General features: G+C 36.4%; 1 protein-coding gene across 1 annotated transcript in view; it reads right to left on the bottom strand.

Annotated features, from left to right (window-relative positions):
* The window catches only part of LOC109260713 (uncharacterized), a 113,788-nt gene that overhangs the window by 31,848 nt on the left and 55,362 nt on the right, over nucleotides 1-26,578 (bottom strand). The window contains exons 8-14 of the mRNA XM_053905165.1: nucleotides 22,174-22,194; nucleotides 21,279-21,299; nucleotides 15,001-15,021; nucleotides 10,854-10,937; nucleotides 8,695-8,715; nucleotides 8,116-8,136; nucleotides 6,164-6,181 (exon numbers count right to left, since the gene is read on the bottom strand). Coding sequence (XP_053761140.1) covers nucleotides 6,164-6,181; nucleotides 8,116-8,136; nucleotides 8,695-8,715; nucleotides 10,854-10,937; nucleotides 15,001-15,021; nucleotides 21,279-21,299; nucleotides 22,174-22,192 — 205 coding nt within the window. The 5' untranslated portion in view covers nucleotides 22,193-22,194. The remainder of the gene's footprint in view (nucleotides 1-6,163; nucleotides 6,182-8,115; nucleotides 8,137-8,694; nucleotides 8,716-10,853; nucleotides 10,938-15,000; nucleotides 15,022-21,278; nucleotides 21,300-22,173; nucleotides 22,195-26,578) is intronic.

Genomic DNA, 26,578 nt, shown 5'->3' with positions numbered 1-26,578 from the left:
GTCTGATTGCTGATGCTAGGACATCCAACACTATGTTAAACAACAGTGATGAGAGTGGGCATCCCTGTCACGTTCCTGATCTCACGGAGAAAGCTCTCAGTTTTTCTCCATTGAGGATGATATTAACTGTGGGCTTTTCATATGTAGTGTTTATGATTTTTAAGTATGTTCTTTCGATCCTGACTTTCTTGAGGGTTTTTATTAAGAAAGGATGCTATATTTTGTCAAATGCTTTTTCTGCATCTATTGACAGGATCATATGGTTCTTATCCTTTCTTTTATTAATGTGATGTATCACATTGATTGCTTTGTGAATATTGAACCAGCTCTGCAGCCCGGGAATGAATCCCACTTGATCATGGTGAATAATTCTTTTTATATGCTGTTGAATTCAATTTGCTAGTATCTTGTTGAGAATTTTTGCATCCATGCTCATCAGGGATATTGGCCTGTAGTTCTCCTTTTTTGTGGGGTCTTGGTCTGGCTTGGGAATCAAAGTAATGCTGGCTACATAGAATGAGTCTGGAAGTTTTCCTTCCATTTATAGTTTTTGGAACAGCTTGAGAAGGATAAATACTAACTCTGCTTTAAATGTCTGGTAGAATGCCCCTGGGAAGCCATGTGGCCCAGGATTTTTGTTTGTTGGGAGATTTTTGATAATAGTCCAAAGTGTTGGACTATTCATGTTCATTTGTTTCCATATGTTTTTGAATTTCTTCTTTAATTGCCTGGTTGATCCATTCATTCTTTAGTAGGATGTTCTTTAACCTCCATACATTTGGAGGTTTTCCAGACCTTTTCTTGTGGTTGATTTCAGGTTTCATAGCATTGTGATCTGAAAGTATGTATGGTATGATCTCAATTCTTTTATATTTATTGAGGGCTGTTTTGTGACCCAGTATGCAATCTATATGGAGAATGATCCATGTGCTCTCGAGAAGAATGTGCATTCTGCTGCTTTAGAATGAAAATTTCTGAATATATCTGTCAAGTCCATCTGGTCCAGTGCATCATTCAGGGCCATTCTTTCTTTATCAATTTTCTGTCTAGATGATCTGTCCATTGTTGTAAGTAGAGTATTAACCACATTCTTACTAATAAGATTGCTTATGTGTGTGATTAATTGTTTTATATATTTAGGTGTCCCTGAATTGGATGCATAGACATTTGTAATTGTTAGCTTTTCTTGATGGGTAGACCCCATAATTATTATATAATGCCCTTATTCATCTCTTGTTATAGCCTTTAGTTTAAAATCTAGTTTGTCTGATATAAATATGGCTACTCCAGCTTTCTTTTGACTTCCAGGAGTATAATAGATGGTTCTCACCCCCTCACTTTGAATCTGAAGGTGTCCTTAAGTCTGAAATGTGTCTCTTGTAGACAGCAAATAGATGGATCTTTTTTTTTTTAAATCTATTTGGGTACCCTATGTCTTTTGATTGGAGCAGTTAGTCCAATTACATTCGGTGTTATTATTGAAAGATATGGGTTTAGAGTCATTGTGTTATCTGTAGATTTCATGTTTGTAGTGATGTCTCTGGTCTCTTGTGGTCTTTGCAACATTCCACTCACAGAGTCCCCCTTAGGATCTCTTGTAGGACTGGTTTAGTGGTGATGAGGTCCTTCAGTTTTTGTTTGTCTGGGAAAACCTTCTATTATCTCTCCTTCTATTCTGAATGACAGGCTTGCTGAATAAAGGATTCTTGGTTGCATATTTTTCCTATTCAGCACATTGAAATTTCCTGCCACTCCTTTCTGGCCTGCCAAGTTTCAGTAGTTAGGTCTCCTACTACCCTTATGTGCCTACCCTTGTAGGTTAAGGTCCGTTTGTCCCTAGCTGCTTTCAGAATTCTCTCTTTATCTTTGTATTTTTCAGTTTCACTGTGATGTCATGCAGAAGATCAATTCAAGTTATGTCTGTAGGGTGTTCTCTGTGCCTCTTGGATTTCAATGTCTGTTTCCTTCCCGTTTGGGGCAGTTCTCAGCTATGATTTGTTCAAGCACAACTTTGGCCTCTTTGTCTTCTTCTGTAACTCCTATGATATGGGTATTATTATGTCATTGAATCACTTAGTTCTCTAATTCTCCCCTCATGGTCCAGAATTTTTTTTATCTTTTTCCTCAACTTCATCTTTTTCCATAATTTTATCTTCCATTTCACTTACTCCCCTTTGCCTCTTCAATCCTCACTTTCACCATCTCTAGTTTATTTTGCACCTCACTTACAAGCATTTTTTATTTTTATTTTTATTTTTTCAACGTTTATTTATTTTTGGGACAGAGAGAGACAGAGCATGAACGGGGGAGGGGCAGAGAGAGAGGGAGACACAGAATCGGAAACAGGCTCCAGGCTGTGAGCCATCAGCCCAGAGCCTGACGCAGGGCTCGAACTCACGGACCGTGAGATCGTGACCTGGCTGAAGTCGGACGCTTAACCGACTGCACCACCCAGGCGCCCCTACAAGCATTTTTTAATTCATCATGACTATTTTTTAGTTCCTTGACCTCTGCAGCAATAGATTCTCTGCTGTCTTCTATGCTTTTTCCAAGCCCATCAATTAATTTTATGACTATTATTTTAAATTCTTGTTCAGTTATACTGTTTATATCTGTTTTGATCAATTCTTTAGTTGTCATTTCTTCCTGGAATTTCTTTTGAGGAGAATTCTTCTGTTTCATTATTTTGGCTAGTTTTCTGTCCCTCATGCATTTTAAAAGCTTGTGATGTATCCTGCACCTGCAAGCACTACTATATTAAAGAGGGATCATACACTGTACAGGGCCTGGCCCTCCAGGAGGTGTTTTTTGGAGTGTGTTACTTGTTCTCTGTTGGTGTGACTCTGGTTGCTTTATCTCTGTACTGGTAGTGATGTTTTGAACCCTCCACCTGGTGTGCTTTGATTTGATGATTGAAGTAGCCCTGGAAAAGAAAATAAACATACAAAAACAAAACAAAACAAAACAGAAAAAACCAAAAACACCAACTACAGAAAAACAACGGGGTGGGGGCATTGTTGATGGAAGAGGCCTTATCCCATACAAAGAGAGAAATGACAGGGGCTCAGAAAAAGACAAGATCATTGACCAGGCAGAGAAACTATATGGTTTAATCCAGAAAGAGAGAGAGAGAGAGAAAGAGAAATAAAGAAGGAGTTATAGAACAGAACAGGTATAAAGAGAATAGATTAAATATGTCTGCTTAAACAAACCAATAACCAGAATAACCAGACTAGGAGAGGGAAGAAATAAGAAGGATAAAAGGGAGAAAAAAATATATATGTATAATAAGAATTGTCTGAGAATTAAATCAGAAAATGCAAAACCGCTGGGTGCCTTGCAACTTGTGGCAGTGCTGGTCTGGAGGAGGGGCTGTCTGGTTTATCAGTGTCCATTCCATTCCACTAGACATGAAGTTACCAGGCAAGGAGGGGTGTGGTTTGGTGTAAGCGGGTCCCACCTCTATTGTGGGCTCACTGTCCCTTCCCTGAAGCCCCGCCTTACTGGTGATGGGGAGAAAAATGGCAACACCCCACTCTCCTCCATGAACCAGTTGTCCCAAACTATTCTGTACAGGCCATCCTCACAGTGCCCTGGGCACGAATGAGGCGGTTTGTCTCATTCCGACCACTCCAGTGCCTCCCTGGTGCTCAGCTGGGATGTAAATCCCGGATGTCTTAAAGGGTCTCACACTGTGCACCCTGGTTCCGGAGAAGTGCTGCTCCATGCCGCTGATATATGGCTTCTGGCTGGCGGGCACAGGCAGTCTTGCCCTTTGAACCGTTATATACCCTCTTCCCACAGTACTCCAGAGAAGGGATTGCTTTTTCCCACTGTGGACTGTGCCTCTGAACTAGTTAGCCCAGACTGGCTCCCCTCCTCCTCAAAGGTGGGAACAGGGCAGCCAGCCCCAGTCCGGAGCAAGCCCCTCAGTTAGATAATGGATCTTTGTCCATTCCGGTCAGTGGTTTTTCTTTTGTCCAGATACAGTCCTATACTCCCCCCAGCTTCTCTTTCTCTTCCCTTTGTCTCTCCACAGAAGGGGATCCCTCCCATCTGTGCTTCTGCAGCCCATTTTATCTCTACCCAGTTTGCAGTCATGTACCTATGGCCTGCCAGATTGTCCCCTTGGGCTCCTGGAGACATCTTTGTCACTCTGCAGCCTGGACTCTTGAAATTCAAAGTTCTTTGGCCTCAACACTGCTGTGTTTGAGGGACCAGGGAACTTTGGGTCCCCCTACTTCTCTGTCATGTTGTATCTCCTCATAATCTGCATGTTTAATTCAGTCCCTATCAAAATACCAACAGCATTTTCTATACAAATTTTAGAAAAATTTCTATGCACATTTTAGAAAAATTTGTATAGAACTTCAAAAGACCCCAAATAGCCCAAGCAACCTTGAAAAAGAAAAGCAACTCTGGACGCATCACAATTCCAGACTTCAAGTTATATTCCAAAGCTATAGCGATCAAAATAGTACAATGCTGGCAGAAAAATAGGCATACAGGTCGATGGAACAGAATAGAAAACCCAGAAATGAATCCACAACTGTATAGTCAATTAATGTTCAACAAAGCAGTAAAAAATATACAATGGGAAAAAGAGAGTCTCTTCAACAAATGGTGTTATGAAAACTGGACAGCAGTATGCAGGTTCCTCAAAAAGTTAAAAATGAAACTACCTTATGATCCAGCAATTGCACTACTAGGTATTTACCCAAAGAATAGAAAAATACTAATTCAACGGGATACATGTACCCTGTTTATAGCAGCATTGTCTACAATAGGCAAATTATGGAAACAGTTCAAACTGATGAATGGATAAAGAAGATGTAGTATACATACACAATGGGATAATACTCAGCCTTTGAAAAGAATGGAATCCTGCCATTTCAAATGACATGGATGGAGTTAGAGAGTATTATGCTAAATAAAATGTCAGAGAAAGATAAATACCATATGCTTTCTCTCATATGTGGCATTTAAGAAACAAAACAAACAAGTAAAGGAAAAAAGAGAGAGAGGCAAACCAAGAAACAGATTCTTAAGTATAAAGAACAAAGTGATGGTTACCAGAAGGCAGGAGGATGGGGTGATGGGTGAAATAGGTGATGAGGATTAAGGAATGTCCTTGATGTGATGAGCACCAAGTATCACATGCAAGTGTTGAATCAGAATATTGTACACCTGAAATTAATATTACACCATATGTTACCTAACTGCAATTTAAATACAAACCCATCCTGCGAGGGTCCAGAAGACCTATCTTTCACCAATACTTCAAGAAATAAGTTTGCAAGGGGTGCCCCAGCTAAAAAAAAGAAAATGTGGTACACACACACATGCACACACACACAGAGGAATATTATTCAGCTACAAAAAAGAAGGAAATCTTGCATTTGCAACAACATGAATGGACTTTCAGGGCCTTATGCTCAATGAAATAACTCAGAGAATGACAAATAATGCATGATCTCACTTATATGAGGAATCTAGACAAACAAAAACCTGAACTCTTGGATACAGAAAACATCCTGTAGTTGCCAGCGATAGTATAGAGAGTGGGTAATATGGGTGAAGGTGGTTAAAAACACAAACATCTAGCTATTATTAAATAAAGAAGTCAGGGGGGGTGTGCCTGGGTGGCTTCTGTCAGTTAAGCAACAGACCCTTGATTTCAACTCAGGTCATGATCTCACAGTTCGTGAGAAGGAGCCCTGGGTCAAGTTCTGCACTGACGATATGGAGCCTGCTTGGGATTATTTCTCTTTCTCTCTTCTGTCCCTACCCTTCCTCCTCTCTCTCTCTTTCAAAATAAATGAACCTTAAAAAAAAAAAAAAAAAGGAGTCATGGGTATGTAATGTACAGAATGATGACTACAGTTAATAATACTCAGGTATATTTGAAAATGCTAAGAAAGTAGGTCTTACAAGTTTTCATGACAAGAAAAAAGATTTGTAACTATGTATAGTGATCAATGTTAACTAGACCTATTGTGATCATTTTGAAATATGTAGAAATATCCAATCATTATATGGTATACATATAACTAATATCATGTTAAATATTAATTATTTCTAAATAAAAAACTATTGGCATAAATTCTAGACTATTATTTAAACTGAAAATATAATAATAGAGGAAAAGGAAAAAAAACCTTACCAATTGGTTCAGCAAATCCTGATTCAGAGAAAAAACTACTGTCAGTTCTAATTATAATGTCATATATTATCATATTAACAAACAATTCTCCTGTGGCTAAGTGTCTGGACTCTTTTTTAGATTTTAGCCATATTCATTGCAAATATATTTTCAGAAATTATTTTCCTTTGTTTTATATTATTAATAATGCCCAAATTGGAATTTTGGGCTAAAATATATGCATAATTAATTATTTTAAAGACTTGTTCCTTAAAAAAATTTTTTTTAATGTTTTTTTTGAGAGAGAGAGACAGAGTGCGAGAGGGGGAGGGGTAGAGAGAGAGAGAGAGAGAGAGGGAGACAAAGAACCCGAAGCAGGCTCCAGGCTTTGAGCTGTCAGCACAGAGCCCAATGTAGGACTCAAACCCACAAATGGTGAGATAATGACATGAGCTGAAGTCGGATGCTTAACGACTGGGCCACTCAGGTGCCCCAAGTTGTTACTTGTAAATCTAGAGGTAACTAAATCTAGAAACATACATACAAAAACATACATTTTTTTGTCCGATAACCTCTCTGATCTGTTTATGCTCATGAAATACAAATTAAGAAACATATCAGAGTAGTTACAATTGGAATTCATTTAGTGACCTTTGAGGCTTGGACATTCTCCAGATATTTAGTTTGACTTTTCTGTTGGGTGAGTTAACTGTACATGTTCTACTGTTTCTCAATAGGAATGTTGCTAACCTATAAAAATGACACAAACATTTTTGGTAGGTCAAACTTGCACTAGCATCTACAGTATTATTTCTACATAGTTGGTGTTGTTGGTGTCCCTGCTGTGTTCTAAGGGAAGATCTGGATGGTTAGGGTTAGGGTCTCCTTACTCTGGTAGAAGAACAAAGCAAATGGTCTTTCTGGAGCCTATTAAGCTCTTACATTATTGCCTATTACAACAGGTTTATATCATTTTTGAGCAAGTCAAGAAGTTATACCTCTTAGTCTCTATTCTTATTATATTTTTTGTTAACTTTCCCCATCTGTTTGCTTATGTTTATGAATATCACATTGGATTTGGTATCAAAGACAAGTTTGATAATGGCATTTCTTTTAATATGTATGATCTACTAATTTTTATTCTTAATTTTTTACAATATCATTTATTATTTATCACTATCACACAGAGAGGAAGAGTAGAGAAATACTAGAATTGAGTTTTAGACCATTGACATGGTAATAGCAATAGGGAGTAAAACTAGTTTACATTCTATGAATTTTAGGATTTCAAAAGGAACTTACTAATGGATGATGCAGGTTCTTTAAAACAGAAGGGAAAAAAACAGAAAAATAAAGACATAAATAAGGTGTAGTATATGAAAATATATCCAATAAAGGAATTTCTCTACGTTTTGAGTCAGAACAAAATTGTTACTTATGCAATTTTCAGAGGGTGCCTCCAAAAAGAAATGCAAAGGGATTTCAAAACAATTGAAACTACTTGTGTTTAATGAAAGATTATTTTAATACATGATTAATCCTGGACATTTGAATGTTCTGTTTGAAGGACCTCTGTTGAGACAGACTCTTCTTTGTGTATTTCATCTTTCTTATCCAGGGCAAAGAAATATTCAAATCTTTTAGGAAGGTGGGATGATGTTACAGTAGTATCTATCACTCTATCTTTTTCTTTCAAAACTGGACTCTTGTTTTCTTTACCGATTCCTTATACATTTTGTTTTGAAAAGGATTTTTATTTGCTTTGTGATCTTTAGTCATATAATAAATGCTTTTAAGCTTTCCTGCAAATTATCAGTAATCTCTAAAAAAGGCTCACTAATGTGAGAGGAATACAGGAAGTAAAACAATAACATTAAGATTTGCAAAGTGGATTATGGCTATGCCAGACTTATTTATCAAAAGATCTTTAGGCACATATTTTTCCAGATAGTATCCACATAAAAGTAACTTACTGGAAATGTTCTCAATGGTTCCTGAAAAACAAAAACAAATAAGGGAGATTGGTTTGACCTACTATCATAGGCCTCCCAAAAATACTCCTTTGTGTTGTTTTAACATCTAGCTTCTAAGCCATCTACGATAACCTTTCATTTTGGAATTTCTTGCAGAAACATAGGTCTGTGGACTATTCTTGTATTCACCTCCTCCTCAATGTCTTTACTGACGTTTACTGTACTGTATGTAAAGTTTATTTATCTCTTTAATTCCTTCTTTCTTCCCTCTCCTTTAATTCAAAGACTAATTTCCTTCCCTGTGTCCATTGCATTTCACCTAAAATGTTGGTATTTTTTTCTGTCCTAGTATGGACATTTAATTTTTTTAAATATACAAACCAGTTCTCTTGATATAAAAAGAACAGTGTATTTCTCAGTTTATTCTTTCTACAAACCAGTTGTACAAACCAGTTGTTAATCACTGATGACTCTAAATTAACTTTTGATCTTCTGAAAGTGAAAAATCTATGAATAAAATGTTATGCACGTTGCAGGAGTCTAGTACATACGGGTGTTACAAATAAGACAAAAACTTACTGGGAAGTGGTACAGCTCTACCTGAAATACAAAACAAGTAAACATTAGCCCTTTTCATTAGCTTATTATTGGACTTAAACACTTGGGTATCTTTTGAAATGATGTGCCAGAAATACCAAAACTACTGTCATCTTGTCCTTGTAAATCCAGAGAAGGAAGCTGTCTATTAGGGGTGTAAAATACACAGTCCTGGGATAGGAAAGAATATTAGAGGAATGAAGTCTGTGTGCTCAAAATATATTTAACTCTCTCCCCCCCCCCCCTCCACACACACATCACAGTGACTGATTAAGTTTTTCTTCCCAGCCTCTGAGAACTTTCAGAGACTGGAAAACCACTGCTTATCTAACCTTGGTTGTTTGCTATTTTAGTGCATTTATTTTTTCATTTCCTTTTTTATTTTCCTTTTTTTCCAGGTGTCCTCTATTATTTTGAATTTAAAAAGTGGACTAATACCAAAATGCTTTTAGTCTGTGTTTCATTTCTCCCTTTAAGAACTAGTAGACTTTTTTTCCTTGTCAGGAAAAATTCAATGGGGGATGCTTGGAAGTTGGAATGGAAGTCAATGAAAATTAGATCTGTTTCTGCATAACATAATCATGGAATATAATGCCAAAGTAATCAGTTTTGACTCTTCTTTCAGCTTGAAGCACTCAATAATTAAAAAAAAAAAAAGCCAAACAAATGACGACTTGTTGGCTGATTCAGAAAATCTTAATTTATAGAAAAACAATTGCCATTTATTATTAAAATATAATATTTTATTACCTTAGCAGGCTAGCTATAGTTTGCTACTTGGGACTTTTCCTAAATTATGCTTAAAACATCTCATGCAGTTGCAAATAGCTTGCTACAATTTTTTTCTTTTGTACTATTTTCTTGGTTCATGTTCAGTGAGTAGCTAGAGGTTAATGATTTTGAAGTCTTGTTAGTTACCTTGAAGAAAAACATAGAGTCTTTCCTACTCCTACAACATTTTTAGCCTTGCTCACTTATTTTTTTTTTATTTTTTTAATGTTTATTTATTTTTGACAGAGAGAGAGACAGAGCATGAGTGGGGGAGGGGTAGAGAGAGAGAGAGACACAGTATCTGAAACAGGCTCTGAGCTGTCAGCACAGAGCCTGACGCAGGGCTTGAACTCACGGACAGCAAGATCATGACCTGAGCTGAAGTCGGATGCTCAACCGACTGAGTCACCCAGAGGCCCCTCACTTATTTTTTTAATGTTTATTTATTTACTTATTTATTTATTTATTTATTTATTTATTTATTTTTGAGAGAGCATGAGTGGGGAAAGGGTACAGAGAGGAGTCAGAGGATCCCAAGTGGGTTCTGTGCTGACAGCAGTAAGCTTGATGTGGGGCTCAAACCAGGGAACCTTGAGATCATGACCTGAGCTGAAGTCAGATGTTCAACCAACTGAGCTACCCAGGTGCCCCTAGTCTCACTCATTTAATAAGCACTAAATCATAAATTAATGAAGTTATAAATTGCATTTATTTAATGCTTAATGTTTATTCTTGAAATTTTTCTCTTGACTGATTTCAGGGCTCATGTTCATTAACTACATGAATCTCCATATGTTCCTTGTTGACATACAATGACAACATTTGAGATTCCAAATGGACTGAATCTGGCTTCTCACAGATAACATGCTTTTTTCTTCTGAATATGATTATTTCATGGTCTCACTTTTGTGGGGGAAAAAAAGTGAATTTTCTTTCTGGGGACCATTTAATTTATATTCTTCACCTTTTGCTGTGGCTAAAAACCACTTAGGAGCCTAGCAAAAATCTTATTTAGATTCCCTGCTCATTCCACTTTTATTCACTTTGAATTCAGGATTAAATTATGTTTGATGTTGATAAGAAATTTAGTTGATTAGAATTTCTCATAACTCATATCATCCAATAATCAGTATGCTTAATTCAGAAAATGAACAGCCTCATGGATGGGTGTTTCAGGATCTTCTCAGATACAAAGAAAACATAACAAAAAATGTTACTTGTCTAGGACACGAATGCCTTCTTAGAGGCATGGTAGGTTTCCTGGATTAAAATCAAAGTTACTATTTTTTCACTTCCCAGAAGATGTCTTAGAATACAGAAAACGAGAGTAGAGTGAAAGCTCTTTTTACTACTTGACCCATTTTACTGACCTTTGTGTTCTTTGTTGGAGGACATCTGCTGAAACCTCTGTAGAAGTGGGCAAATTCCTTTGGGTGCCCTTATGTCCCCATCTACTGCAGGAAGAAGGTAGAAAAGCTATTAGAAAAGTAGTAAGTTGTTTAAACATTTCAATTTTAAAAACAAAAACAAACTTCTTATGTCTCAAATTGGACTCTCTCTATAGATTCCAGTATATAACAGTGAGGCAAGGTTTTATTTTTATTTTGCATGGATGTGTGTTTCTGTTAGTTAACCTGGTATTTAAACTCTCTTGTAAACCCTCACAATCTAAAAAGTTCTGATTAATAGATGTGTAACCTAAAATGGAAAGTAATATTATGATTTGCAAAGTGATATTATACAGGTCTTCATATACTTGTTTTTGAAATATTCAGATTGAGATAAATGAAAATGACTTACTGTAGGCTTCTTAGAGATTCTTAAAATACAAAAACAAATAGAAGAGTGTGGTGGATTGACTAATGGTCTCCCTATTGTGTTTTCCAAGGTGAGCTTTAATATCTAATTCCTTAGTGCCCCACAGCTTGGAGTCCTGCTGTCATGGCCAAGTAGGGACAGAAATATTGCTTTACACTTAGGTGTATGCATTATGTTTATGTTAGTTGTTAAACTTTCTTGCTAATTACAAAAACAAAAGATCTTAGTATGAAGGAAAGGCAGAAGGAGAAATAAAACATGGATATATATAAAGCTGGACATCTTAGGAGCTAGCATTAACAAAAGCAAATCATATAACTAAGAATTAATTCCAACTTTTCTCAGCTCTTCCTAAGTTAAGGCAGAAACACATGCCTGGGAGGAGACTTCAGGTTTTGATTACACTGGCCTTTAGCAAAAGTACAGCATAAAATCATAATAGTTAATTTTATAAATCACTTGCTAAGTGTTGTTCTACTCTTCACAACAATCCTATTATTCTTCCCATTTTACTGATAAGAAAACTGGGTCCAGTAAGGTAAAGTAAGTTGCCTGAAGTCACACGGTTTTTAATTTGAGCTAAAGCATCCAAGCCTCTGTGAGCCTGCCTTCCAGCATGCGGAACTGCTTCCCTGCATCCCAGTTAGCTGTGTCGGTGCTATAATATTGCAGCTTTGTCTTTCCTTTTTGAAACACTTTATTTTGTAGATGTTTAAAAGTCACACTTTTGGGGCATCTGGGTGGCTCTGTTCGTTGAGTGTCTGACTCTTGATTTCAGCTCAGGTCATGATCCTGGGGCCAGGGGATCCAGCCCCATGCCAGACTCCATACTGAGTGTGGAGCCTGCTTAAGACTCTCTCTCTGTCTGGGGCCCCTGGGTGGCTCAGTGGGTTGAGCGTCCAACTTCGATTCGAGTCATGATCTCATGGTTCATGGTTTTGAGCCCCACATTGGGTTCTGTGCTGACAGCTCAGAGCCTGGAGCCTGCTTCAAATTTTGTGTCTCCCTCTCTTTCCCCTTCCTCTACTGTTCACGCTTTGTCTCTCTCTCTCAAAAATAAATAAACATTAAAAAAATAAAAAAAGATTCTCTCTCTGTCCATCTGCCCTCCTCTCCCCCACTTACACACACACACTCTCTCTAAAATAAAAAAAATAATAAAATAAAAAAGAAAAGTCACGCTTTCTCCCTCATTTTTATTTTTAAAATTAAATGGCCTTTTGGCCTCTTTTGGCCTTTCTGAGAGGCCACAGAATTGTAAACTAGGAGCCTGTCAAACCTAATTAATGCCAGATCTGGGATTGAAATTGGGTTTGTTCTATTCTTAGGTTTCCCCCATGTTTCTATCCCTCTTCAAGCTTTCTAGTAGTGGGAAAAGTGAGAATGGTAAGCCTCTGCCATTTCACAAATGTTTATTAAGTATCTGCCAAGGTCCAGGCACCATCCTTGGTACTGAAAAGAGTAGAGCAGAGTGAACCTACCCTTGAAGGACTTGATAGTGTCATAAAGTTGAAGTCGGCAGTTATGTTAAATGATTACAGAAATGTGTAATTACTTTATTAAAGTGTGGAGCAAGGTACTAGTGGAACACTAAAGAGGACCCCAGTTAGGATATCTTTTAAGACCACTTCTTAGGTAGGAGAGCCCGGTTCAATGTAAAGATGCCTTGGGGCTTAGTGCAGTGGAAAGAGTATGAATATATGGCATAAAGACACGAATGTGGAAGGTGAAACTGCGGCAAAAAAGAAAAGGTGGACGCTCTTATTGGTCTTGAAACTTTCTTAAAACTTTCAATCACAAACAGTATTATGAAAAGTTGATGTATTTGACCTCAGGATTTTTGTTCAAGACCGTTCACTTTAGATAAAGTTCAGGGACACATGATTCATTGGGAGAAAATATTTTCAATGTGTTAAGAATCACACAGAATGAATCCCTGGAATGCATAAAATGCCAGAAAATCAATAAGAAAGGTTCCAGAAATGTAATAGGAAAATGGGCAAAGGATGCGACTGGATTACTTTTAAAAGGTAAAAGCCTGAGTGGCCAATAAGTACGTGTAGAGAAGTGCTTCACCTCGGAAGTGGTCAAGGAAATGTAAATTAAAACAACCAGGAAGGAGGAAGTACCCATCAGAAAAGCAGAAATTAATGTTCCTGCACCTGCTATTTTCACTCTGACCACCAGAGTTCTGTACTTCAAACTGTTTTACATCTGTGGCATTCCTAAAGATCATTGATGATTTTTTAAGAAAATGAAAACCCCAAGGAAAAAAATATGAGATTACTTATGGTGGCTTTCTATCCAACAAAACAGTAAGATGTGTAAAAGATGTGGGGTGAGGGACACTTTCTCTTACAGTTGGAATATGTGTAAATTGTTGCATTCTGCAAACAACTGGAAATAAAAAGACTGTCTATTGGTATAAATTCTAGAGAAATCCCTCCTGGACACATGAAATGACAAGGGCTAGATGGTTGACCTCTGTGTTGTTTGGGACTTCAGGGATTTGGTGCCACCTTTGGAGTCTATCATTGAAGGGAAAGGACGAGGACAAAGTATTTTGGTAGGCAAAATCTCTATTCTTTTAATTCCTTCCATATACACTGCAAAGTTCAGGCATCCTAATGATATTATCAACATTAAATATTTGTAATCTTAATTTCTATTTCTTTTTTCTCCTTGCTAATTTACTTACTTAACCTTTTAATTTTTTGTACCCCATGAGTATTGTTCTTTATTTGATGTGAACTTTATATATGTTACTGACCTATTATTGTTCCTCCTTACTTTCAGTATAGTTTATATTTCCCCATAATCTTTAATAATAGATTCTGTAACAAAAAGAGTGGGATTGAATAATATGAATTTATCTAGAATTGAAAATGCCAGGGAGAGGGAACATTCTGGCAACTGGAAAATGTAAAATAAACCAGAAATTGGAAGTTGAAAACAGTTTACTATATGCTGGAACATTTTGTATAATTCAAAGACAAAGAAGCACGTTACTTTTTTCCCCTTGTGAGTTGTAGAACGTTATCACTGATAGCCCTCTGGGGAAGGAGATTGTATCCGTCTGCTGCACACTAAACCTTCTATTAGCTGAGATGAAAGAGCCATCCTCTCTCCTTTTCTCTGAGATTCTAACAGAAGAAGTACTTTAGAAACTTATCAAAGCTCACTTGGTTTCAACCTTGCTACTACCTTCACCTCCTATATTTTACTCTCCCTGAATTCTTATTCCTCTATAATGAGAACCAAGTAATTTGGAATTCCTGGTGGAGATACTGTTAATGGTCAATTCAAAAATTCACTCCCCCTGCTGTCTAGCTTTTTAATAGTAATACATTAGGGTGCTACATTTAGAGTTTATTGGTTGCTTCCACAGTTTACTTTTCATGACTTATTTCTTGTTTTTTGCCTCTTTATTTCCCTGGCTAGCTTCCTTTTCCTGCTTCCAATTCATCTCACCCAAAATTTCATGGTTTGTATCTTTTCCCGGGGTGAACCTTTTTTGACACTGGAAAGAGAGTTGATTTAACAAAGTCCTCAATTTATTCAGTAAGATTAAATTTTAAGCACATCATTAAAATTTGGTACAATGTTATCTTTTATGCTACTGAAAAGGAAAACTCAGTTTAATAAAAGTCTGTAATACTGCAGTATATATGAAAATTACAAAAAAGATAATAAACTTACTTAAGAGTGGAGCTGATTTTGCTGAAATACAAATACAAGCAAAAACATTGTCAGTCTTTTGTGTGTACAATACATTTACCCATTGTTAATCTTTCTCCAGGGGTCTTTTAAATACATTTTAAATATTCATTTGTTTTTGAGAGAAAGAGCACATGAGAGCACAGGAGGGGCACAGAGAGAGGGAGACAGAGGATCTGAGGTAGGCTCTATGCTGTCAGCTCAGACCCTGATGTTAGGTTCAACAGACACGGGGCTGGAACTCATGAACTAGTGAGATCATGACATGAATGGAAGTCCTACGTTTAACTGACTGGGCCATCCAGGTGCCCCTCCCTAGGGGTCTTTTAAAATAATACCCAATAACCATCAAAACTGCTGCATCAATTACTTTGCTTTTTTAAAAAAATTTGTTTAATGTTTATTTATTTTTGAGAGACAGAGAGAGACAAGCATGAGTGGGAGAGGAGCAGAGAGAGAAGGAAACACAGAACCTGAAGCAGGCTCCAGGCTCTGAGCTGTCAGCACAGAGCCTGATGTGGGGCTCCAACTCATGAACCTTAAGATCATGACCTGAGCCGAAGTCAGACCCTCAACCGACTGAGCCACCCAGGAGCCCCTGCATCAATTACTTTGATGCTTTAACCCAAGGAAAGGGATTCTTTTATAAAAAAATATATTCTGTCTGGAACTGGAAGGCATGCTAGGTGTTCATGATCTAGCTACTAAACTCCGTTGCATCCCTCTGGAGAGTCCCCACCAAGTGAGAAGCTTATGCTTGTGTCTCTATCAAAGGGAGGCTCATTCCACTCAATGGTCACCATTTTTTCTTGGGCCTAGACTGGTTAACACAAAGTTCATAAATAAATGTTGGAGTTTCTTTCTGTTCTCTCTGGGACTAGAAAACCTTTCATAACTTGGAAAAACACTAGTCATTTAAACCTGACAGCTTTACTTTTTCATTCTCTTCACTGTTCTTGTTTCCTGCTCCCCTACTTTGTTTCTCTAGTTACTTTTATTCCACAATCTTCCAATAATTCAAATACTAAAGTATAAGTAATGTCAATCTTTGTCTTTCCTAATCTTTTTATTTACTTTTTAAACTGGTAGTCTTTTCTTATCTTCAGGTTGATTTTTGTTATTTGGAACGAAAAGCAATTAAAAAGAAAATCAGTTTTTGCATACAGAAATTTAAAAAAAAAACATTGAAAAAATGAATCTCACATTCATCTGGAGCTAACTGACCTAACAAAGTGAGAAACAGCTAAATAACTTATTGTCTAGTCCCACAACTTCTAATTTAGAAAGGAAAAAAATTGACATTACTAATTGTAATTTATTGCCTTATTATGTTAACAGCCCAATTATTTCTCCACGGGTGAACATTTGGCTTCTTTCCTATACCTTAGGCTATATTTATAGCTTATTTTTATTTTTATTTTTATTTTTGTTTCCCCTTGTGTTATTTTCTTGACTCCTACATAATGTGTGGTTACTTGGTCAAGATATCTAGTCATTTTGTGGACTTCCTGTTATCCTTAGAAATTTGTCTATTTGCTTTTATAACCTTGCTATTGAGGCAGGAGGGAAGGGAGGTTCAGGAGATAAGCTGACCAAAGTAAAGCCATTTTGGATTTTAGGCTGACCTTTAACCTAAAAGTCAGCAGGTCATAAAAAGAGTCACAAGATATGACTCGTAGAAAACTACAAGACCCCACTCCTTCTGGTAGTAAAAGCCACATAGATTGGACATTCTTGAAATCACTCCCTATGGGTAATTCTATAACCCTAAGACCATGGAAAAACTAACTGCCCAATGGGAGTGATATACCCAAAGTTAAAAAGTAAGCCTCTTCTCTGTATGATTAGCTAATTTAAAAAAACATATAAAACCCTTTGTTAGAAGCAAAAAGGGGTCCTCTTCCTTACCTGGGAGGAGAAACTACTACTTTGTTTATAAAGTGTCTCCTTTTTTCACTTCTATAGTTAATAAATCTGCATCCATTTCTCTAAAAGGCTTACTCTTGAATTCTTTCTTGGGCAAAGCCAAGAACCCTCTGAAGCGCTCCCTCTTGGGGCCTTGGCCGGTTTGGCATCACCAACACTGAGTTTTATCTTTAATCATCTGATTTGTGTGCTTCTTTGTGTTTCTAAGCTGGGCCCCAAGCTCCACAAACACAAGGACTTTGTGTTCCTTTGTTTAGGACCCTGCTCTATGTATCTTTTCATCTGGCTGTTGACTTTTTTCTTTTATCTTATCCTTTAGTTAACTGGTAAATGTCTGTAAGTGTGTCTATGAATTCTATATGCTGAGGTAGCAAATTAATCAAACATGAGGAGGAGGTCACTGTAGCTGGTGAGTCTGTAGCTGTCTGTAGCTGGTGGGTCAGGAGCGCAGGTAACAGCCTAGGCTTACGACTGTGGGGATAGGGAGCACTCTTCTAGGACTGAACCCTTAACCTATAGAATCTGATGCGATTCTTGGGTAGGTAATGTCAGAATTAAGTGTGGGGGAACACCCCACATTGGAATTGGGTCCAGGAACCCTAAAAGAGGAATTGATTTAAGCCTCTTCTCTTCAAACATTGCAGTGGGTTGAAACATTGCCTATATGTTGCAGTGAGTTATATTTGGAAGTCTTGGAAGAAGTCATGCCATTTAAATTCCCTACTTTCCGTTATACTATATTTTCATTAATTTAATGAAATTGTTTCATTATTTGTTTAATATTCTTTGCTTAATACTTGTGAATTCCACCTGTTAGTATTTTGTTTTTGTTTGCTTTTGACAAGGAATTTTTTTAATGTTTATTTATTTCTAAGACAGAGAGAGATCGAACATGAGTGGGGGAGGGGCAGAGAGAGAGAGGGAGACACAGAATCTGAAGCAAACTCCAGGCTCTGAGCTGCCAGCACACAGCCCAATGCGGGGCTTGAACTCACAAACCATGAGATCATGACCTGAGCCGAAGTCAATCGCCCAACAAATTGAGCCACCTAGGCGCCCCGTTTTTGGCAAGGAATTTAAACTAAATTTCGAACAGTATTTCTTTTAAAATATGCAATCCATTAATTGATGTGGTTTATTGGGTTCTTGTCCATTATTTCTATCTAAACTCTCCTATATCAATTTGTCTTTTGGGGGAAAGATTATTTTTATTTTGGTTATTTGTTTACTTAATTACTGCATTTAAGTTTCCCCACAAACTGACAATACCCTCCAAAAATGGTGATTAATGGAAGGAGAATACAGATTTTTAAAAAATATTGGGATATGCAAAGCTGGGTTTTGTAACAGGCTGATTAAGCAAAAATCCTTCATGCACTTGATTGCCCCAAAATTGCTTTAATTAAGAAATGTAAGAGGTTTTGGAGGTTCCTTTGGTAGTTTATAAAATACCCACACATCCATCTAAATATCTCTCTAAAATACATCTTCAGGTTGAGTTTCAATATCTCAGTTCATTATAATATAGAGTCTTCCACCCTTGCTACAATGGTATAACAAGAAAATATATGTAGGTGTGTGGTTTGATCACATTTGTCATTAAAAAAACCCCAACTTTGTAGTTAATTTTTTTGTTTTGTTTTGGGTTTCTTAAAATATTCTTAGGAGGGAAGAAAGAAGAAAGAAGTTTATATTGCCAGTGGTGGATATTGGTAGCATTCAGGGAGAGAAAAAAAAATCCTTACTATAAAATATTATAGAATACAGAGATAAATAAAAAGCCAGCTTACTCTTGCTTCTCCTATATTAGTCAACATAAGCCAGAAACAAGTGAATGTCTTTGGTTGATTGGAAGAAATCTAAATTCTTTATAGTACATTTGTCTGGGCCTTTAGTTCCTTTATAGAATGAACGATAATAGTAGTTAATTTATATTGACCACTTTCTAGTCCCCAGGCATTATTCTTAGAGTTTTTTAATTCAAAGAGTACTCCTATCTTACTAATATTATCTCTTTTTTTTGTTTGTTTTTTGTTTTTGACAGAGACAGAACACCAGTAGGGAGGGGCAGAGAGAGAGGGAGACACAGAACCTGAAGCAAGCTCCAGGCTCTGAGCTATCCTCACAGAGTCCCATGCAGGGCTAGAACCCATAAACTATGAGACCATGACCTGAGCTGAAGTCAGACACTTAACCGACTGAGCCACCCAGGTGCCCCTCACCTCATTTTTATCACCAAAATCACACAGCCAAAATCCCACCAGAATTTGAAAATCAAGCAACCTAGTTCCAGAGCAAACCCCTTTCTGCATTATGTTGTCTCCTCCTCAGAGTTCCATGCTTGCAATGTATTACTAGAGCTCTAAATATCTTTCTTTAAACTTTACTTCCTTGACTTTTTTCATTCACTTTATTACTCCAATTTTCTTCATTTTCTCTTACACTGGCTTTGCCATTCTTTAAGGCAGAAGAGGACTATTATCCTAGCTCAGTAACAGACCAAATAAGTGACAGATCTGGTACTGGAGTCTAGGTTTGTTTGACTCCACAACATCCTATCTCATTCTAAGTTGTACAAAAGTAATAAGAAAAAAACAAGTGTCCTTTGCATGTCTGCCATGATTCAGATACTCAGATGCTGCAGATGTGCAGTGAGTAGAGCAAGGCTTTGCTTCTCTTAAGGACTCAGCAGTTGACTTGTCACATTAACAAACAGTTATATTTGTGTCAGAAGTTTTACAGGATTACTGAGGAGGAAGCGATACTCCTCATTCTCCTTGATCTTAGGTCTCTCTACAGAATCATTGGGATCTTCATGTATGAAAGAAACCTGGTAATGGCTTAATATGTCTTTATTGAAATCAGCATGGTGCAGTGGGAAAAATATGGACGAATAGATTCAAGTCCTAAGTTTCAAAGACAAAGCTATAATAATAATGGAAGAAATTGTGTGAAATATTTCACGACCTTGAAGGTAGGGAAGGACTTTTTAATATTCTCAAAACAAAAAACTGCATGTGAACAACTGAATAAATATAAATTAATTATTTATTTTATGAAAGGATCATAGATAAATTTCAAAGACATATGATAGACCACAAAAAGGTATTTGTAGTGTCTAAAAATCACAAAGGATTATTAACTAGATTATACAATGAATCCCTGAAAATCCACGAGAGTCAGGAAACTCAATAGAAAAAGAGATAACATGAATTAAAAAAATTCACAAAAGGAAAACAGATATATGCAGAGATATTTGACATCTCCAGTAATAATGGAAATAATGTTGAAAGTATAAAGTATCTCTTTGATACTGAACAGTGTGGTAGCACTTGGAAAATACTAAGTGTTGAGGATTTGGACGAAAGGTTAATATTGGCTGTCTTCTATTAATCTCATTTCCTTCTATGGCCTTTGAGCTTGTTCCCTTTCCCTGGAATACTTTATCGCTAGGTGTTTTCATGACTTTGTTTAGGTCTCAGGTCAAATGTAGCCTCTTCATGCCAAGTCAAGATAAATTAACTCCAATCATATTTTAAAATAAAGGATTGTATTTGTTGTATGTATTTATTCTTTTAGTTAATCAGTGCCTACAACTTTCCTTTCAATAGCTTCCAAAATTCTGATTAATGGGAGAGTAACTAAGAATGCAAGATAAGAATTTTAAGAATTTTGAAAAAAAAATAATTTTGAGGTTTTCAGAGCTGGTTATCTTCATGTACTTAGGTATCATAAACCACTCAAATTGGAGGAGAAGAAATTGAAATTACTGATAAAGTCTATATCAGTCTCTAAGATAAATAAATAGTATGATTTGATAGGAGATTAAGACTCATATTATTATTCTATGAGTTGTTTCAATGCCTAATATTTGAAGATCCTTTAATTTTCATACCTAATACTGTAGATGAGCAGAGAAAAGCCAAAGCAGTGTTTGGCTGTATTTATTTATTTTTATCGGTGAGTTTTAAAATTTCCTACAAATTAATAGGATTGTGACTATGGAAGAGAGAAAGTGTGAGTGAAGAGTTAATCACTCCTACCTTAGCATTTTCTCCTTTGGCTTCTGGGACACCACTCTCTACAGAGACCATATGTTCTCGCTCACTGGCTGCTTCTTCTGGTCTCCTTTGCTGTCTGTTCTTTTAGTTCTCAATTTTTGTGTTAGAAGGCTTTAGGACTTAGTTCTCTCTCTTCTCTACCTACACTAACATCCTAGATATTCTCATTTTGGTCATAAGGGTTTAAGTACCATTTGTATGCTGACAAATTCCAAATTTTTCTCTTTGGCCTAGATTTCTTTCTTGAATTAAATAATAGAAAAATGAACTCACCTGTAGATTTTACAACTTTTCCTAAAATAAAAGACAAGGAGATGAATGTGGTTGGGTTTACCTCTGAGGACACTAAAGATCTTAGTATTGGTTTTTCCTAGGTTCTAAAGTACTATCTGTACTCTAATATATTTGTTTTTTCCTGAGCTCTAATGGTAATCATAATTACCATTATCATAATGTCTAATTATATGGCAGACATTGTTCCAACTATTTCTTGTCATTTAACTGATTTAATCCTATAGATATGGAACTATTACTACCCCAATTTTCTACAGCAAGAAACTGATCACGGAAAGATTAAATAGTCTAATTTATGACACAATTTTGCACAGTTGATAATTGGTAGTGACCCACATCACCTCTGTTGTTCAGTTCTTATGTTATTTCCACACTGTTAACATGGATTTTCACTTAGGCTTATTTCTTTTGTTATTTCTTTCCACCTTTACTTTCAAATCATAATCACAAAATGTACTGATTTTGGTTGCTAGGCCAAATAACCAATCCCAGGACACTGCTGAAATAAACATATTACTCCTTCCCTATACCCTGTGCCCTTCCCCACTGGACTTTTCACTCTCTAAAAATTCAGGTCAAAACAGAAGTCTCAAAGTTTTATAAATATAAATAAAAAGAGAAAGTGCAGGAAAGGGTCTTAGAGTATTTGAGAACACTATAAATGAGATTAAAAATACTTACCAGGGGAGGGGTGCCTGGATGGCTCAGCCTGTTAAGCGATTGACCCTTGATTTCAGCTCAGGTCATAATCTCATGCTTCTTGAGATGGAGCCCATGATGGGCTCTGCACTGACAGAATGGAGCCTGCTTGGGATTCTCTCTCTCCTCCCCTCTACCCCCCTCAAAAATAAATAAATTTAAAAAAATTACTTACCAGGGGAAGGAGAAGTCATGCCTAAAAATAGCACAGTGAAAAAATTTACACAATAATAATCCAGTTTAATAACACAATTCCTAGTTATTTTTTTCTACAGAAACATTACAAATGTTTTTACTTTCTTAAGGTAGAGCACAAACTCCCAAGTCACAGATTTGGGGCAAATGCACCGGAGTTTTAGCATTCTCTGCTTTCCTGTGAGAATAGCTCTAATTCTTTGATTTCTGTCAACATTCAATTACAACCCCCCCCCCCCCCCAGGGGATTGGGATGGGACATTCCATTACAGTTTTTTTTTTTCCTCAACTTTTTTTTATTTTTTTTATTTTTTTATTTTTGGGACAGAGAGAGACAGAGCATGAATGGGGGAGGGGCAGAGAGAGAGGGAGACACAGAATCGGAAACAGGCTCCAGGCTCCGAGCCATCAGCCCAGAGCCTGACGCGGGGCTCGAACTCACGGGCCGCGAGATCGCGACCTGGCTGAAGTCGGACGCTTAACCGACTGCGCCACCCAGGCGCCCCTCCATTACAGTTTTTTACTTATCTCTGAGCTCTAAGCTCCCTTTAAGAAAATTACTTACAAATATCTAATATATCCCTTCTTCTTGCTATTTATCTTTGTCATTTTCCAGCTATATCTTCATTTTTCTTTCTGTCACCGAATAATTTTGGTATAAAATGTGAATTTAACAATTTAACATTGGTCTGTTAAAGCAATGGAAATTTTACTTTCTGGGAAATCAGTAACAAAATGAGAGGATTTCACATATTATGAAGTCTGAGCCTCTGGTCATGTAGAGCCATAACCTCAGACTTTATGAGAGACTGAAATATATCAGAAATAAATAGGGAAAAAAAATCTTACTTTTAAATTCTGAAATTCTTTCTTTGTGAAGAAAACACAGATATGCAAGTAAGTGTGCATGCAATGTATTTGCATTGGGTTCACTGGATTAACAACCGCTTCTTCTAATATTGTCCTAGGAGGAACATATTAAGTGCCTTTATAAGAAGACACACCAGACTATGCTCTCTCTTTCTCTGCCTTGTGATGACATACTGAGAAGGCAATCATCTGCAAGCAAGGAAGAGGGCCTTTTTTGGAACTCCACTATGCTGGGACCCTGATTTTAGACTTCCTGCCTCTAGAACTATGAGAAAATAAATTTCTGTTGTTTAAATTACTGAGTCTAGGGTATTTTGCTGTGCAACCCTAGCTGACAAAGATAGGAGGGGTTGGTAGAGGGAGATTATTCTGTCCTTCAATTTCTTCCCCACCTGTTTCTAGAGAAAATCTTTCTGGAACAGGTACGATTCTCAGTGTATAAAATTGCCTTCCTTTGTCTTCATTCCATTTGTTTTCTTGAATTCTTTTTCATCCCTTCTACATCATTTATATCTCTAAGATGTCGTCTTTCTATGCTAATGTCCAACCTCAAATACATTTTCCAGAATGGAAAGTCTTCTTTGTCACTGATATAAAAATTTTTAATTGTTTCCCCAGGACAATGTTACTTCATACTATTCTTCCTGTTAAAAATTGTCATTGGTATAGGAAAATTCTAAGTAATGATGGGAAACAGAAAAAAAAGAAGTATCAAGATTTTCAAAGACTGGAAATGATAACCCTCAGGTATTAGGAAGATTGGGGAATGTTATAGAGACGAAATAGCCAAGGAACCAATGAATTATAATGTTATTCCTTCTAAAATAGAAACACAAATATTTCAGTGCAATTCGTGTATAACATATTAGTTTGTATTGACAGCCTTCCCCTTCATTCAGGCATTCATTTATCCTGCAATGAATATTCATTTATCTTTCAGTGAATATTCATTCAGGATGTTCCGGGCACTGTGCAAGGCACTGAGGGTGCTGCAAGAAACAAAATCAACACTGCCTATGTTCATAGAGATTATAGATCCAGGGCAAGGGTATTAGAAATAGAATCCTTTGAGAAGTACAGTGGTTTTTCCTTTGTTTCATGCAGATTTTGAAGAATGATCAAAGGACACAATCTCCCTTGTTTCATTTTCCTCTCAGCTGCTATGGCAAGGTGAGCAACTTTTCTTTTTCTATGAGTGCAATTAAGAATAAAGTATTTTTCCATTTAATGTTTTGAATTGGAAAATAAAACACATATCCTGAAAAGTGCATGAACTGTAAATGTATACATTAACAAGTACAAAATAAACATATATATTAATATCATCTAGGTTAAGAAATATTATTTTGCCCGCATCCTCTCTTCCCACCACTATGTATCGTAACTCCTTTCCTCTACTCTGAGGTAACTGTTTTCTTGTTTTTTTTTTTTTAATGATATTCTTGCTTTTTAATGTTATCACCTAGTTGCAACCTCTAAGCAATATAGCTTAAGTTTGGCTTATTTAGGAAGTTACATAAATTGAATCATACTGGATATATTCTTTTGTGTTATGCTTCCTATGAGCCACATTATGCCCTTATGATTCATTTGTATTGTTTTATTGCTCTAGAGAGTTTATTGTATGCTTATGCCACAATATTTATTTATTTTATAATTAGTTGGCATTGGGATTGTTTTTGGTTTTTGACTATTATGACTAGTGCTGCTGTGCATATTTTTATACGTTTTCCACACATGCATGAATTTCTCTGTAGCATTTTTCTGAATGGAATTACTAGGTTGTAAAATATATGTATCTTCAACTAGATAATAACAAACCATCCTCCAAAATGGTCATACCAATTTACATTTACTGTTAAAACTGTGAGTTCCCATTACTCCATCTCCTTGCTAGCAGGTTGATCATACTTTAACATTTTTGCCAATCTGGTGAGTAGATACTTACATTTTATTATAATTTTAAATTGACATTTCCTTGATTATTTATGAAATTAGACACATTTTAATATATTTATTGGCTGTTTTATCAATAAAATTATTGTATATTTTATTATTTTGCAGTGTGTGCTATATATCCTATCAATATAATTTGTTAAACATACACACACGCACACACACACACACATATGAACATGCACACAGAGCCAGCTGTTACCAATTTGCTAGCATGCATTGACCTAAAGCAATTAAGACTCATATCAGAAATGCATAAATATTTTACTTTTCCATATCCCTGCCAAAACTTGACATTATCCAGCTTTCTAATTCTTGACTAGTCACTATCTTTAAATGATATCTTAATTTTTTCCCCCTCTTTGGGTGAATTTTTCTTAAGTTATTATTTTTAAGTAGCTTTTGTTTTACATAAGAGTTATAAAGATATTACAGACAGTGGATTTTACCCAGCTTCCCTTAATGCTAACATCTTTTTGTTCTTCTAGACCATAAATTGGTCTTCTTTTTGAAATACCTGTTCAAGAATATTTTTTCTATTGGGCTATCCATCTTCTGGTAATTGATTTGTAGGAATTCTTTATTTTTTACTTTTTTATTTTTTTAAATTTATTTTTAAAAATTTATATCCAAGTTAGTTAGCATATAGTGCAATAATGATTTCAGGAATAGAATCCAGTGATTCATCCCCTACATATAACACCCAGTGCTCATCCCAGCTAGTCCCTCCTTAATGTCCATCCCCCATTTAGACCAGTCCCCACCCCAAACCCCTCCAGCAACCTTCAGTTTATTCTCTGTATTTGTCTTAGGTTTTCTCCCCCTCCCAGTTTTTATATTATTTTTGTTTCCCTTCCCTTACGTTCATCTGTTTTGTATCTTAAATTACACATATGAATGAGTCATATGATATTTGTCTTTCTCTGACTGACTAATTTCACTTTGCATAATACACTCTAGTTCCAACCATGGTGTTGCAAATGGCAAGATATCATTCTTTTTGATTGCCAAGTAATCTTCCATTGTATATATATATCACTTCTTTATCCATTCATCATTTGACGGACATTTGGACTCTTTCCATATTTCTGTCAATACCTCTGCTATAAACATTGGGGTGCATGTGCCCTTCAAAACAGCACATCTATATACTTTGGATAAATACCTAGTAGTGCAATTGCTGGGATGTAGGGTAGTTCTAGCTTTAATATCTTGAGGAACCTCCATATGGTTTTTCAGAGTGGCTGCACCAGTTTGCATTCCAACAGTGCAAAAGGGTTCCCTTCTCTCTATATCCTGACCGATAGCTATTATTTCCTGAGTTGTTAATTTTAGCCAGTGTGAGGTGGTATCTCATTGTGGTTTTGATTTGTATTTCCCTGATGATGAGTGATGTTGAGCATTTCTTCATGAGTCTGTTAGGCATCTGGATGTCTTCTTTGGAGAAGTGTCTATTCCTGTCTTTTTCCCATTTCTTCACTGGATTATGCCAAAAAACTTTGGGCATTGAGTCTGATAAGTTTTTTATAGATTTTGGATAGTAACCTTTTATCTGATAT

The sequence above is a fragment of the Panthera pardus genome, unplaced genomic scaffold (genome assembly GCF_024362965.1).
Source record: "Panthera pardus isolate Hobbes unplaced genomic scaffold, ASM2436296v1 HiC_scaffold_17, whole genome shotgun sequence".
Lineage (NCBI taxonomy): Eukaryota > Metazoa > Chordata > Mammalia > Carnivora > Felidae > Panthera > Panthera pardus.
This window is presented reverse-complemented; position numbering and strand designations above follow the sequence as displayed.